This window comes from Alternaria infectoria (genome assembly GCF_024043175.1).
Source record: "Alternaria infectoria strain BMP 0036 chromosome Unknown scaffold_7, whole genome shotgun sequence".
In the NCBI taxonomy this organism is placed as follows: domain Eukaryota; kingdom Fungi; phylum Ascomycota; class Dothideomycetes; order Pleosporales; family Pleosporaceae; genus Alternaria; species Alternaria infectoria.
This window is the reverse complement of record NW_026250696.1, coordinates 1,579,155-1,593,629: the sequence shown is the minus strand read 5'-3', so window position 1 is coordinate 1,593,629 and position 14,475 is coordinate 1,579,155. Positions and strand designations below refer to the sequence as shown.

Here is a 14,475-nt window from a genome sequence, read left to right as displayed (position 1 = left end):
CTGAATCACGCATCACATCAGCAAACAACACCGTCGTAAGGAAGCTGAGCCGCCTCAGTCAGACTTGGCATTACGTTGAGATGATTATGAAGCTACAGGCGAGGACTACGATCGTAAATGGCGAAAGAATGAAAACGCCCAAAGCAAGGTCAGAAACGCCACATTCAATGTCCATACGAGTACATCCAATCACCCGCTGTAGTCCATGGACCAAGGAAAATGGTAGTCGTGACATACGATGAGAATGCCAAGCAAAGAAAATGGGTAGAAGAGATCATTTATCTACCTTTTCGCGGCCGAAACGGCTCTTGCCTTTCGCAAACAATCCCTTGGCACTGGTCATGCCTTTCCCTCCTAACACATTAGCAGTATGAAGCAAGTCCTTGCCTTTCAATTGCATCTGCTGATTTGCAATTCGTCCGCCAAATCCTGAACCAGATGATGCAGGATTAGTGGGAGAGCCTGAGCTCGCGGGGACTGGTACGCTAGCATTGTTATTTTGGTCGGCGCTCACGTCGTAGCTACTCGAACCACCAAGCTTGCCAAACAGTGCAAGAGAGCCAGTGTGCCTGTGACGTGCCGAGCTTGTAGGCACACGCTGTACTGGGTACGTCTGCGTAGCCAGCTCGGGGTTTGCTTCGAGCGCAGAGCGTAGCCAGTCATTAAGGCCATGATCAACTGTCGCCCAGTACTCGCGTGTCTTGTTGTAGGTGTCAATTCGCTCAGCAGCAGTGTTAAGCGTTGCTATTTCTCGAGCGCCCAGAGGCTTGTCCGTAATTGGCGACTTCGGCGAAGGCTCCTCCTGTACGGCAATGGGTGTTTTCGGCTCGTCGTCAGATGTTACGATTGCGGGATGTTCCGCAGGCTGCTCTATCCGTTGCTTCTCGTTCAAGCTGGATCCTCCGAGTCCCGAAGTCTGCTCATGCTCCGCACTGAAACGTGGTGGGAGATCCACGGCTTCGGGATTGAGCTCTGTGTTGACAACATGAAGTCCCGGGGAGCGTGTTTCTTCTCGAGCAGGGCTAGTTCCGGGGCGCGCAGTATCGACGGTTGGAGAAGCAGATCGTTGCGGCATATCACTGCTACTACTAGGGTCAGGTTTAGTAACCGTGAAAGTGTGCTCTGGGCCAAAGTACGAGTCCGGAAGGCCTTCTGACCACTCTTGTCGTTCTTGATCTGCAGCTCGTTCCACAGTGGGAAGGCGACTCTCCGTTGCCTGTGAGGCTTTTGTAGGCTCAACAGCGGCTACACCGTGCGCTTGCTGGTCTGGTGTTTGCGGTTGCGGGTTGCTTGCCTCCCAGCTAAATCGATTGAGTATCACAGGCTTGGTCGGTTCTTCCGATTGTGGGAGAAAAGACATGGCTGCATCGGATGGCTGATCTTGAGCATAGCGCTCAGTATCCTGCGAAGATCGACGAGAAGCCCGATCTTCATCTGCCCAGTAGGTATCATACTCACTGGGCAGAATAGAGCTAGCACGATTTGTGCCTGGGCTGGCGGGGTGGAGCGAGGCTTGATTAGACTCGCTGGCCGGCGACGCTGGAGCCTTGAAAGGGCTGAGACTGGCGACAATCTCCTTGCGAAGACGGTCACTTTCCTGGTCTTCAGCAGAAGGGTCAGTACTTAACTGAGGATCAAGACTCGGTCGTTTAGGCTGACTCTTGAAGGGCTGTGAGGGCCTCTCCTTCAAAGGCGGGGGTGGCGGAAATTCTGATTCCGGGGTGTCTTTCGCGGGGGGAGTTGGCGGCACGCTTGAGCCGGAAGTGCCAGTACGATCTAGCTGAAGAGGCCTTGGTAAATAGATATTTCCGTGGTCAGTACGACGTGCTTGCTGCTGTTGAGTCTCGGATGTTTGGTCATCGGCACCCAAGGTTGTGCGGATAGAATTGACCATTGCAGCTCCAGCATCTCTAAGAGCGGCGAGCGGATCCGGAGTGTCCGTCTCTGCCGACAATGCCCCGGCAAGTGGCTTCTTATCCGTTGTAGCCGTCAGATCGGATTTGTTGAGCGCACTCGGACCATTGTTCGCGAAACTTAATCGACGGTCTTGCTCGCCCAGATCCGAAGGTGTCATAGCGGTAGTAGCATAAGACTCCCACTGGCCTGGAAGATGGGGACGAAATTCTTTGACAGGACTGCTGGGTTTCGAAGGGCTAGCTTTCGTTGGAGACGCCGCACGTGAATTATCGTTGCTCCGTTCCCACGATTGAACACTGTTCCTCGAGCGATTGGACTGTGTAGAGCCACGTCTCGACGATGCCACCTCTCCAAATTTGCCAGCCAACGCCTGCACACGACCCTTGCTTGGAGACTCTGAGCGATCGCGCGGCAAGCCATCATCGAGAGGGCTTTGCGCGTTATGCGACTCGAGGAAGTTGTTCTGTGATTGAAGCTCTGAAGCGCCCAGTCCGGGTGCGCCATTGTCTGGACCATCCCTGACAGCAGTAGCAATATCAGCCTCGCGAGTAGCATATGCAGGGGATGGACCATTAAGGCCGCCTTCCATTGCGCCCGGAGTTTCGTTGCTTTCCATGGTAACAAGGGCGGAGGAGGGTTCGGGTACGTCTCTGCTCGGTGCTAAGATAGGGGATCGTGCAGGACTGTCACCGCGTGTGGGCGTAGCGAGGCCGCTGCGCGGTAGAGAAGAGTTGGAGAAGTTGCGATTGTGACCTGGGGACGGTTTTCGTGGAACGTGGTGTATGGGCTCGACGATCTTCGCAGAGGTTGGCTGGGTAACGGGCGTCGTGACTTCACTTGGTTCTTCTGCGATGGCGGGTGTGGTGCTTTCTGCTTGATCACGGTTTCTCAGTGCTGAGGCTGCTGAACTGGGCACGCGGCTCATGATTGGGCTGATTCCGGAAGTGCTTCCAGTATTGCTCCTCAGAAGGTCTGAAGTTGAATCGTTGTCGTTTGATATGGGCGTTGGCGGAACGGAACGCGATTCGTCAGCGCGAGTAAATGCCTGATCAACAACGGAGCGCAGACCCTTGTCATCCTGTGGTGACGCAAGGGATTGATTTTGCTGGGGTTGTTGTTTGTCGTGCGGGGCTGCTGCATCATAATCAGGCAGATACTCGCTCTTGCGCTCAGCGACGGTTTCCATAGGCTGCAGCGATCGCCCGCCTTCTTGAGGAGAGACCACGTTGTCCTGTATCGGAGAAGAAAGAGAGTCCAGGCTTGGTCGCGATGATTCCATTGACGCCCGATCCCGCTCCTCTTGGTGCCGCTTGTATATGTCGGCTGGTCTGATGAAGGGTAGCGGCTTGTCAGATGCCTGACTGCCATTGCGTGATCGTGGCGAAGTAGACATTGGCATGTCTCCCTGGCCTATGCTACTCTTGCGCGGGGGAAACTGTGTGTTGAGCGGCGGGGTGAAATCGGCAGGGACCTGCGATATGCGAGTCTGGAGAGGCGGGGGCATGGCAGAGTAGCCCTGCTCATGCTCGTGGCCGTGTCCATGTTGGGGTTGCGGTATTGTTGAGGAGAAGGCGCGCTGTTCCTCGCCGTGCTCGAAGGAATTTCTTCGGGGTCGTGGGAGGGGCGCCTGCTGGGAGGGGTCGGTGAAGCTGCGCGATGGTTGCTCCGTCCGCTGGGCATAGTATCGCTGCGCCAGAGGCTGTGGCTGCTCGGGCTCCTGGTTGACGCCGTATTCGTCGTACTCGTCGTAGCCGCCCCAATCATCGCCGTCGTAGGCGTTCTTCTTCGCCTGGACCCATTTCTTCGTTTTGGCACGGTTGACATTGGTCTTGAACGACACAGGCTGGCCGGCGGAGAAGGGCGACGCGGTCCGATCGCTAACACGAGTCAGTTCAGGACAGCAGGCGACATGCGCGTGCAGAGGCGGTACGTACAGCGGCGACCTGGCTTCCTCTTGCTGGAAGCGGAAGGGGCCAGACATGATGGCGTAGGAGGGTCCGGAGATGGCTAGGACGCACCGCTCTCGCTCTACAAGGGCCGAGCCCAACGCCAGCTATGTCCTGCAGCGCATGCAACCGGGAGACACGAGGGGCAGCCTGCCGAGATGGAGTCTGCGACAACGGTGGGGGCCGGGGGAGCGAGGCAGTGGTGGTGCAGGTGGCCGGAGTGGTGATAGACAGCGTGGCTGGAGCCGGGCGGGAGGGTTGATGAGGGCTCGACCAAGCTTCCGGGGGATACGTCACCTGCCTGCGCGTGCGAAAGGCCCGACGTGATCACGACAACGGCGCACTCGACGGGAGCAGCTGGGCAGGCGAGGATGGGCGCAGAGGACGCGGTGGAGGAGCAAGGAGAGCTAGCGATCAACTCCCCTTGATGCAGCTGCTCCGCGCGGTCTGACGGGTCTACGGCCAGTATGGCGCCGGCGCCGTGGAGGTGTGGCGCAGGGCGTCCAAGTTTGGCCGACGCGGAACTAACTACGTTTCCCCATTCCCCATTTCACCCCGACCCTCAACACATTCCGCTTTTCTCTGCCCGACTCGCCAGGAACACGCCGCTTCCGATTCACCGCCGCGCACGACTGCATCCCGCGTCTCTCGTCACTCCTGCAGGCCAAACCCCGCCGCCGCCGCCAGCTCTCGCACGCCCCGTCTACGAACCGCGTGTCGCGCGCCATCACCTCACAATTGCATCTCGCCCGTGGCTGCCCTGGATCCTCGAGCAAACGGGGCCTGAGCAAATCCGCGACTGCACACAAATCTGCCACCCGCCTCGGCGCAACTTCCACGTCGCCTGTGCATCCGCAGCGCCTGCTGTCCTGCCCACAGGTGGTGCGCCTCCCCTTTTCCGCCCTCGCCCTCCCTCCCACCACAACGAATCGTCAACATGGCTGTGTCGATACAGGACCGCACCGACGAGTTCCGCTCGATTCTTGCACAGGCTCGTCGGCGGCAAGCGCAATCCAAGACGGGCGCGCAACGGCAGTCGCTCCTCACAGCACAAGAGAAGACACAGGCAGATGCCAACCCCCGGCGTCAGCGCTCTGAATTTGCGCGCAATGCGGCCGACGTCGCGCGGGGTGTTGCGAGCACCATGCAGAAGCTCGAGCGCCTTTCACAGCTGGCCAAGCGCAAGACGCTGTTTGACGATCGGCCAGTTGAGTTTGACGAGCTCACCTTTGTCATCAAGCAGGACATGACTGCACTGTCAGGCCAGGTGCGGGCACTGCAGCAGATGAACTCGAAGCAACACCCCAAGGCGAAACCCGGTGTGGACCAAGAAGCAGAGCACAACGGCCAAGTCGTCAAGCTGTTGTCCGACAAACTAACCAACGTGGGGACCAACTTCAAGGACGTTTTGGAGGTGCGAACAAAGAACATGCAGGCATCGCGATCCCGCACGGAGCAATTCCTGTCAACAGCTGCGCAGCAATCCCACAGCAACCTCGAGCCAGGCCGGACAGATTCTCCACTTTACCAAACACCCCAGCGAGGTCGATCACCAGGAGGCTTCGCCCGGAATACCAATGCAGCGCAGCAAGACCTGCTCTCGCTCGAACCTTCTGGGTCGTCAGCTCTGACGCGAGGCGCACCGCAATCGGACGCACAACTACTGCTCATGGAAGAGGCCCAGCCCCAGAACGCATACATTCAAGAGAGGGGGCGAGCAATTGAGTCGATAGAGTCTACTATTCAAGAACTAGGAGGCATCTTCAGCCAGCTCGCCCAGATGGTGTCCGAACAAGGAGAACAGATCCAGCGCATTGACGCCAACACCGAAGACGTTGTAGACAACGTCGAGGGTGCCCAGCGTGAGCTGATGAAGTACTGGAGCCGCGTGCAAGGCAACAGGTGGCTTGTCGCAAAGATGTTTGGTGTGCTGATGATTTGTACGTATACCCGCACACTCGTACATTGACAACATACTAACAAGTCTTAGTTTTCTTGCTCTGGGTCCTTATCTCTGGGTAGATTTGCGCTTCATGGCTACGGCATTTTCAGGCGTTTCTACCAGCTCGGTCTGGCATCGAACTGGACGAGCAGCCATTGCATACGAGGCTGCGCACTTCTCACATGTATCTATATATATTTCTTTTGTCGCATGTTTCACTTTTGGGCCTGGCTTATGATCACCATTACGTCATATGAGCGAGCCGTTATAAGCTACTATTAATGAATTCAACCCGTCTTTTCACTTGCGACATCAGGACGATTTGCTGGGTGTGGAAGGCTTCCCGGTAGCTCGGTCCATGTCTGTTGTGTACTGTACCATATTTGCTTGCGTGCCTTGGCTGCATATGTACAACATGCGATTTGGTAGTCGCTTAGGACAGTAGAGTAGTGCCCATCACGAAGCTTGCAATACAAATGCGTGTACTCTGGGTCAAATTCGTACACTCAGGTGGAGCATGCGCCAACGACCACCACCTGCGTCATCAAGGCGGCGGTGTGATCGACGACTACAGGCTGAAACCAAATTGGACAGTTGTGCGTATCCGACCGCTTCTTATTCTCGATAGCCCCTGCGCAGTATCACCAACGTCGCAACCGAATTATCATCTTCACATGCTCCAGGATGACCCCGACACGGACGGCTACCACCTAGGTGGAACATCAGAACATCGGAAATCATGGCAACTAAGCGGCAATGCCGAAGCTATCCTCCAACCACCTAGTGGGCTCCCGGCACAGTATTCCGGCTACACCACTACGAGTCGTAGATGGAGAACTGACAGGCGCCGAACTATGCACGTCACCGCCATGACAGCCGAAGTGATATCAACGGTACTTAGCTCGTCACTAAGCGGGCCTGATTGGCGGCGCGAAACATGTAAAGTGCGACATGACGAAAAGGACGGCGCAACGTCGGTCGGATAGCCGCGTTCGACGGGCGCGCGCAAACTCATTAGCGGGCCATGGACAGATGTCATATCGGTGTTTGGTGGGTGGGATGGCTTGCAGGCGACATGCTGAATGCAGCATCAGCAGATGATCCACCTGCTGCAGAGTGGGCGTGTGGGCGCCCGTCTTCCATGCTCTAGCGCCCACTCCTTCCATCCGTATGTGAACCACACTTCCAAGGTTCTCACACCGTCGTGCGTCCTCGACACCTGACCCGCCCTCTGTTTGCTGCACCCCTCTGTTAGTCGCCCAAGCTTGTGTGCCGCCCTCCCAACGGTGCCGCCTGTCCTGCGCAAGAAGAGACTACCCTTGCGCCGCTCGCATGTCTTGGTAGCGACCTCTTGACATCAGTCAACAGCCAAGTGCATGCGCGCTCCGGCGCAATGCCTGACCGTATATGGGACGAAACCGTTGCGCTCGGCACGGCTCCCATATTCGACGATGCTATATATCTGGCCGAAGCCTTGGGTCTGCCTATGAATCAGAATGAGGACCATCTCGACGCCGAGGTGGCGCTGCTTGCTCGCGAATCTGGTGTCCCCGATTCTTATCGTTTCGTACCCCCGCCAGAAACCATCTCTCGCGCAATCTCGACTATGACGCTGGATAGCGATCAGAGAAGTTCCAGATCAATTCACTCTCAAGAAACGCAGTCAACAAGCTTCACATCCGCGCCTTCCCGAACTTCCAGAGACCTCATTTTCTCCACTGACGGCTCAACCACAAGAAGGGCACCTCCAGCACGCTCACAGATTACGTCACCTGTTGAGAAGTCTCGAGACTTTGTTGACCGTCCCGAATCTGATTTCCAGTCAAGACAATCATCGACACTGTCCATCACACCTTCCGCCATCTCCAGCTCAGCCTCGTCACAGCAAGCGCAACCAAGGAAGAAACGGGGCTCCGTCATTTTCTCCATGTTCAGAAGGGATTCAGGGTACGTTATGGACAGTGACTTATGACAGCTTCCTACTAAGTCTTTTTAGTAGTACTTGCACCACGTCCGCGCCGCACCACGGATATCACAGCAGGCCTCGAGGCGCAAAGCTGGTATGCGGTCACATATCGTCTGACGCCGACGTTCGCGCACATATACAAGAGTCATTAAAGAGAGGCGCACACGTAGCGCCCGATTGCTGTGGAAGCGCATTACCGCAATCCATTCTGGAGCGCGTCCCAGCAAAAGACGACCCGAGGCTCGCTATGGAGACTGCTACCGAGCTGCCTGAGCCTCTTTCCCGTGACTCTGACTATTGCGAAATTGTTACCTCAACTGCTGACAGTTCCCATCCCATAATTGACTCTCTAGTTTCAGACATTTCCTCCGCTTTGCCACAATCTCCAATGAGGCGCACCCGACACGAGGCGATCAGCATCGGCTTGGCGTTAGCTAAAGAGGCTTTCGCAAGTTACAGGACACAACAGAAGGAAGAGCTTGCACGTGTCTCGCTGTTCGAGTGCAGCCAAAGAAAAGCCTTGTCAGCGTACCAATATTGTTCAATGCAACAATTGGGAGAACAGCTTGAGATTGATAAGAACGAACGGATCGGACAGGTAGGTATAATTCGTGTTGATGTGATATACGTCAGCTGACTCAAGCGATGTAGCACAATGAGGACCTGGAGCGATTAGAAGAACGACAACTTCTCGCTGAACACGACCTGTTGAAAGCACAAGCTCAAGAGACACAGAACGTAGCGACAGCCCTAAAGTATATTGAGGCGTATTGCCTACGTACGAGAAGCAACCAAGAGCGTGTGCATGCTGTGTCGGAGGAAGACTTGAAGAAGCTGGACCACCAAAGATTGATCCAACAGGATCTTCCCAGACGACACGCGAGTGCAATCAACGTCTTACGAGCAAGGCAAGAGATGGACACCGCACGAAGACTAGAAGCACAAGAAGCAGAGCTACAGCAATTAGGCATTGAGCACGAGAAAAGGAAGTTTGCAAAAGAAGCGGAATATCACAAGGAGCTGGCAAGGCTTGAAACCGTTATCGAATTAAGAAGAAAGAGGCTTCTACAAAGGTGGGATCTCAGGTTTGAAATATGGCGACGTGACTGGGAAGCGCAGCACGACACGACTCTGACGGTAGAACTCGAACACGAAGACTGGCCACCTCGCAAAGCAGATCACACGATTTCCATACCTGAAGCAAGTTTGCTAGCTCAGTACATCAAGGCTGCGGCATGATGCGACGGCCTTGGCTGCTCTTGATTTCTGAAACATCGCACCTCCCGTCTGTGCGATATCTGTTCGTCCCATTGACATCGATTTGGGCAGCACCACCATTTTCGTCAGCATCTTACAGCGTAGCGAGGCGTTTACTTGAACACAAATGCTCAGACGCACAGTCATTCTCCATCCTTTGCGGCATCGGCGGGTTTCCATCTTCGCGACTTTATACCCTTTTTGTACCTTTGCAAAGACGCATTTTCTTCACACGGTTTTTAGATGTTGTTAAAACGGGAAATGCTCCGCTTATATGTAACAGACCAATCTTGTTTGATTGGATAACTAGTTATACGTTATATTGTAATGAGATAGTTTACAATGAAGTCTGCAGCCACTGAACCCACCGTCTCTGGAAAGCCAAAATATAAATGTAACGATACTCCCATAGATCTGGTCTGACCCAGGCGCCCACACTAGAATAAGGTCTCTGCTAATACAATCTCGTCGACTAGTGAACCATAGCTTTGGGCGTGAAGAAAAGGTGTGGCAGACTAGGACTAGCAGCCCGATCGCCTGGATCCTACGGAGCTTTTCCCCGCCCCTACGGCGATCGAGTAGCGACCGAACGCCGTTCGCTAGAATCGACGGCTTGGCATGATTGACAGGCCGAATGGGGAAGTTTGCGATCTGGGGTTCATGGCAGGAGTATCGGACGCTCCCGTATTTGACATGATTTAATTACTATTTGGGTATCTTGCTAACTCGTGAAACTCGTGAAAACATCATTGACGGCCATCACATCGGGCATGGGAAAACCTCCACCAACTTCCACAGACGATTGCATTCGGCAGCTCTGACAGGCATCGCTGTCTCAGCCACGAGAGAGATCGCTGTTGTACTGCTCAACGGGGGCTAGCATGTCCCATTGTAAACTCTCTTGGGCGTCCGTGGCTGGTGGCAGGTGACCCAACCCCATCGCCATGTCCATCTCAGCGTCATCCTTTATGAGTGAGAGCTGGTCGAATTGCTGATCGAATAAAGCATTTTGCCCATCCATGCTCTTCAAGTCAGAATATGGTAGCATCGGCATGTTGCTCTCCATGAGGTATGGAGCAGGCGTCTCTGGGATGCTGGGCGTAGCAGAGTCGAACATGCTCATTGAGTCGTCGAACCCACCAATCCAGAACTGCCCTCCACTGACAGCATCGCGCTCCTGTATCATGTCTTCGATCTCGTCCTCGGGAATATAATGCTCTGCGAGCAGATGACGGCGTAAATCACGGTCCATGTAGAAGCGGTACTCGCACGTCTTCACCAAACAGGGCACCTCGCGGCCTTGCTCATAGCCAACACCGGTAAGCATGGTAAGCATCGAAGGCTCCGGCTTCTTCTTTGACTTTGCGGCCTTCCGGAGCTGCTTGCGGTTGCCGAGACCAAGATGATTTTTCCGAACATGCTGATCGAGAGACGACTTGGCCTTGAAGGAGGCGCCACAGGCATTCTCTCCGTTCCAGGCTTGGAGATCTGGGTGTTTTGAATTCTGCAGAGCATCGGGGGTACATGAGTACCTGAACTGCTTGTCGTGGACCGTCTGAATGTGAACAGTGAGGTTGTGTTTCCGATTGAAGACACTCTCACAGCCTAGTCTGGGACAAGCGAACTGCGTTTGTTCTTGTGGGTGCCCATGGACGGTGTCGAAGTGTGTCTTGAGATTGGATGCAGTCTTGAACTTCTGACCGCACTGTGTACATACAGGTGGGTGACACTCGGCTGTGTGCACGTTCAGCTCGTCTTTTGTCGCGAAAGACGGTAAGTGTGGCGGGATGGTGAATGTGTCAACAGACTCGCTCTGCATTGTGTCCGCGTCTACTCCAGCCGTCGCACACAGCATGCAGAAGTGGCCCTGCCCTTGTATGTCTGCATGTGTCTTGCCCATATGCCGTTGTAATGCGCCCTCAGTCTGAAAGCCACTCGCGCATTTCTCGCCGCTCTCTTGATCCACGTGAGAACAAGTGAAGGGCTTGACGTCCATGTGCTGGATCTTGACGTGTGCCTCCAACGCCTTCGCCTTCCTAAAAGCCTCGTTGCACGGGGGGAAGTCGGTACAGTAGAATTTGGATTCGTGGACGTCTCTGTGCCTCTGGAGCCTGCCGTTGGAGGTGAAACTCTTGCCACACCCGGTCCAATCGCATGTGAATGTCCGCTCGGTCGCAGGGTCGCGATGGGCGTTCTTGAGGTGACGCTGTAAGTGGTCTTTACGAGGGAACGTCTTGTTGCAGCCGGGCTCGGTACAGATAAATGGTCGCTCCTTGTTGTGGCTTCGCATGTGTGTCTCGAGGCGACATGGTCGGTTGAAGCGTTGCGAGCAGGTTGGGCAGACGTAGTTCCATTGGCGACGGGCCTCGCTCTCTGCCCTCAAAGTGCCGTTGTCGGTGAAATTGACCTTGTAATCAGCAGAGTCGTCTGTCGCATAGTCCTGGTCGGGTGTGTCCTCCGCAACACCTCCGAGAATGTTAGCCTTCAGGATCGACGTCACGGTGCTCGGGGTTACGGTACTGTTGCGAGACCTCTTCTGTGGCGCCACACCAGCGTCTTCGGTGTTTCTCCGCTTCGGCGCCATAGTATTGCATACAACGTGCGCGTGGTTGCAAGGCGGCTCGTGGATGCGCAGAACCATGGACGAAAGTCGAGCTCCACTGTATTTTGCGACCGCCAAGATTTCCCACGCTAGTGCAGACGCCGACCCCTGCGATTTCTGATCGCGAACTTTCTTTGCCAGTCGCATCGCACCAGGCATACACCCCATACTCCACGCGTACCTCTCCATCTCTCGGCATCCCTTCCTCAGACACGCACGCGCGTAGAAACTTGCTGCAAACATGTCCGACTATGGCGGTGACGACTACGACGGCGGCGCCGGTGACATGTACGTTCAGCTCCATCTCTGGGTTTCCTCCACCGGGCGCATCAGCTAGGGGAACGGTAGGAGACAGTCCCGCCGATTCTAACTTCAGTAGTGACGAGCCCCTCATCGAGTTCGACGAAGAGGCCGAGCCTGATCTGATGGACGACGAAGACGACCAGCCTGGCGGCGGTGAAGACCCAGACAATGCCGAACCCAACGACGACAACGTAGTAGTATCTGGCGATGCCAACGCGGCAGCTGCTGCCAAGGAAGCCTCCAAGAACACAGTCACAAGCGAAAAGGACAAGAAGGTTCCGAACGACAAGCGCACAACCACCCCATACATGACAAAGTACGAGAAGGCACGCGTCTTGGGCACAAGAGCACTTCAGATCAGGTAGACTACCTTCAGAGGGAGGTTGCATGTACAAGGACTAATGAGATTGCAGTGGTAACGCTCCCGTGCTGATCGACGTAGAGGGAATGACGGACCCTCTGCAAATTGCTGCGAAAGAGCTCCAAGAGAAGAAGATTCCCCTTGTTGTACGGCGGTACCTCCCCGATGGTTTCTACGAGGACTGGACTTGCGAAGAGCTTCTGACATGAAGCGTGGTGTGGCTGATTGCATTTGCTATGGAGTTTTGTTTGGCTAAATATGGGGTATTTCGGCGAAAGGAGTCTCTGAGTGGTTGCGCAATTATATCCCGAGTCTCACCCGATCTCCGTTAATTCCAAGCCTTGTCCGTTGCCTGTGCGGATCCGCGGATAAGATTTCTGTAACAAGCCAAAAGTCTAGAGGGAGGTGGGGTAGCTCGACATAGCTATTCGTCCCCCGCACTAATTTCAGGCACAACGTCACTCAATGCGCCTGCTCACAAAACTTCCAAGGGCCCCTCGACCTGCGTTTGCATTCCAACCTCCTACTGTTCGTTTTTCTCGCTATACCACATTGTCCAAGATGTCTTTCGAAACCACAGGCACCATCGCATCCTTCGGCGGCAAGCTTCTCAAGTTGAAGCACAAGTCCTCAAGCACAAACACCGACATGGAGCTGAACGTGTTCCTGCCTCCACAAGCACTCAAGTCCGGCGCCAAGGTCCCAGTTCTCTTCTACCTTTCCGGCCTCACATGCACCGGCAATAACTGCTCAGAAAAGGGTTTTTTCCAGCACGGCGCAGCCAAACATGGCATCGCTGTCGTGTACCCTGATACTTCACCGAGTGCGTGCCTACCGTGAGACTATACGCGGAGCATTTGACTAACCCACTCACTAGGGGGCTTACAGATCGAAGGTGAAGACGAGTCATACGACTTCGGGTCAGGCGCAGGTTTCTACGTCGATGCCACCAAGGAGCCATGGTCAAAGGGCTACAACATGTACTCATACATCACCAAAGAGCTCCCCGAAGCGCTGTTCTCGTCTTTCAAAGAGCTAGATTCCAGCAAAGTCAGCATCACAGGGCACAGCATGGGTGGACACGGCGCATTGACACTGGTTGGTCAGCTGCTTGCATACCAGGAGGACTAGACTGACCACCATCGATAGTTCCTCAAGAACCCCGGCATGTACAAGTCTGTCTCTGCATTCGCACCCATCGCCAACCCCATCAACTGCCCATGGGGCCAAAAAGCTTTCAAGGGATACTTTGGCGAGGACCAGCAACAAAAGTGGAAGGAGCATGATGCGTCAGAGCTGGTCAAGCAATGGAAGGGTCCTCTTGAGATGCTCATCGATGTGGTGCGTATCATATGCGACAGTCTTGTGTCGTTTTACTAACTGAGCTAGGGCACTGGAGACAACTTCTACAAGCAAGGCCAGCTTCTACCGGAGAACTTCGTCAAGGCAGCCAAGGAAGCTGGCAATGACAAGGGCATTCAACTGCGCATGCAGCCCGATTACGATCACAGCTACTACTTCATGGCCACATTTGCTGACGATCACGTCGAGTGGGCGGCGAAGCATCTAGGCGCATAGTAAGTAGACGTGACACCGATTGTAATAGCAGTCTGCTCACTACTACAGAAGCGGCTCGTGTATCAGAGAGAAACTATAGAACCTAATAGAATCCGTACACATCTGGAAAGACTTGACTACTCATTCGTGATTTATTGGGTTGATCAACTTTTTGCACGTGAACACCGAATTGTATCTCAGCTCTTGCCGCCGTGAATTCGCTATAGAGTGCGGGCTTCAAATGTATAAGCATGATAGAGGGACGACTGCGTTGCTGGCCCTCCTTCTGGGGGCTCTCATACTCGACGGGCACCTGGTCGTTGTCTGAAAGCAGCGTAAATGACGATTAAATCTTCAGCAATGCGCGTGGCGGTGTCGAAACCAAAATCTCGTGCGCACGTGTCACACGGTCAAATTGGGCGCGAGAACATCCCACCAGGCCCGGGCTTGGCGCTGCCACTTCAGTCATTGCACAGCTGTTTTCGGCCTCGACGCCTCGACGAAGACGGAGAACAACTTTTGCTTTTTCCAGTCGGTACCCTAATCGCCTGGCACATAGACCCTGAGCTCTGGCCATTGTTTCTTTCACGCACGAACCCTTGCACACGCCGTACGTCAGCCCCT

At 54.7% G+C, this 14,475-nt stretch overlaps 5 protein-coding genes across 5 annotated transcripts; 3 read left to right on the top strand and 2 right to left on the bottom strand.

Moving 5' to 3' along the window:
* Window positions 1-274: 274 nt before the first annotated feature.
* J4E92_005389 (uncharacterized protein) lies at window positions 275-3,741 on the bottom strand (the record flags this gene model as incomplete). Its single annotated transcript, XM_051496771.1, has 2 exons — window positions 275-3,706; window positions 3,733-3,741. The coding sequence occupies 2 exons, from the start codon at window positions 3,739-3,741 to the stop codon at window positions 275-277; spliced, it is 3,441 nt and encodes a 1,146-aa protein (XP_051353491.1).
* Window positions 3,742-4,800: 1,059 nt separating this feature from the next.
* J4E92_005388 (uncharacterized protein) lies at window positions 4,801-5,832 on the top strand (the record flags this gene model as incomplete). The annotated part of the gene is given in 2 exon segments (XM_051496770.1): window positions 4,801-4,806; window positions 4,819-5,832. The coding sequence occupies 2 exon segments, from the start codon at window positions 4,801-4,803 to the stop codon at window positions 5,830-5,832; spliced, it is 1,020 nt and encodes a 339-aa protein (XP_051353490.1).
* A 4,031-nt stretch (window positions 5,833-9,863) lies between these two features.
* J4E92_005387 (uncharacterized protein) lies at window positions 9,864-11,612 on the bottom strand (the record flags this gene model as incomplete). The annotated part of the gene is made up of 1 exon (XM_051496769.1): window positions 9,864-11,612. The coding sequence occupies one exon, from the start codon at window positions 11,610-11,612 to the stop codon at window positions 9,864-9,866; it is 1,749 nt and encodes a 582-aa protein (XP_051353489.1).
* Window positions 11,613-11,871: 259 nt separating this feature from the next.
* On the top strand, window positions 11,872-12,503 carry J4E92_005386 (uncharacterized protein; the record flags this gene model as incomplete). Its single annotated transcript, XM_051496768.1, has 3 exons — window positions 11,872-11,918; window positions 12,010-12,294; window positions 12,347-12,503. 3 exons carry the CDS (start codon window positions 11,872-11,874, stop codon window positions 12,501-12,503), a joined length of 489 nt encoding a protein of 162 aa, XP_051353488.1.
* A 958-nt stretch (window positions 12,504-13,461) lies between these two features.
* On the top strand, window positions 13,462-13,872 carry J4E92_005385 (uncharacterized protein; the record flags this gene model as incomplete). Its single annotated transcript, XM_051496767.1, has 2 exons — window positions 13,462-13,635; window positions 13,684-13,872. 2 exons carry the CDS (start codon window positions 13,462-13,464, stop codon window positions 13,870-13,872), a joined length of 363 nt encoding a protein of 120 aa, XP_051353487.1.
* Window positions 13,873-14,475: the final 603 nt, after the last annotated feature.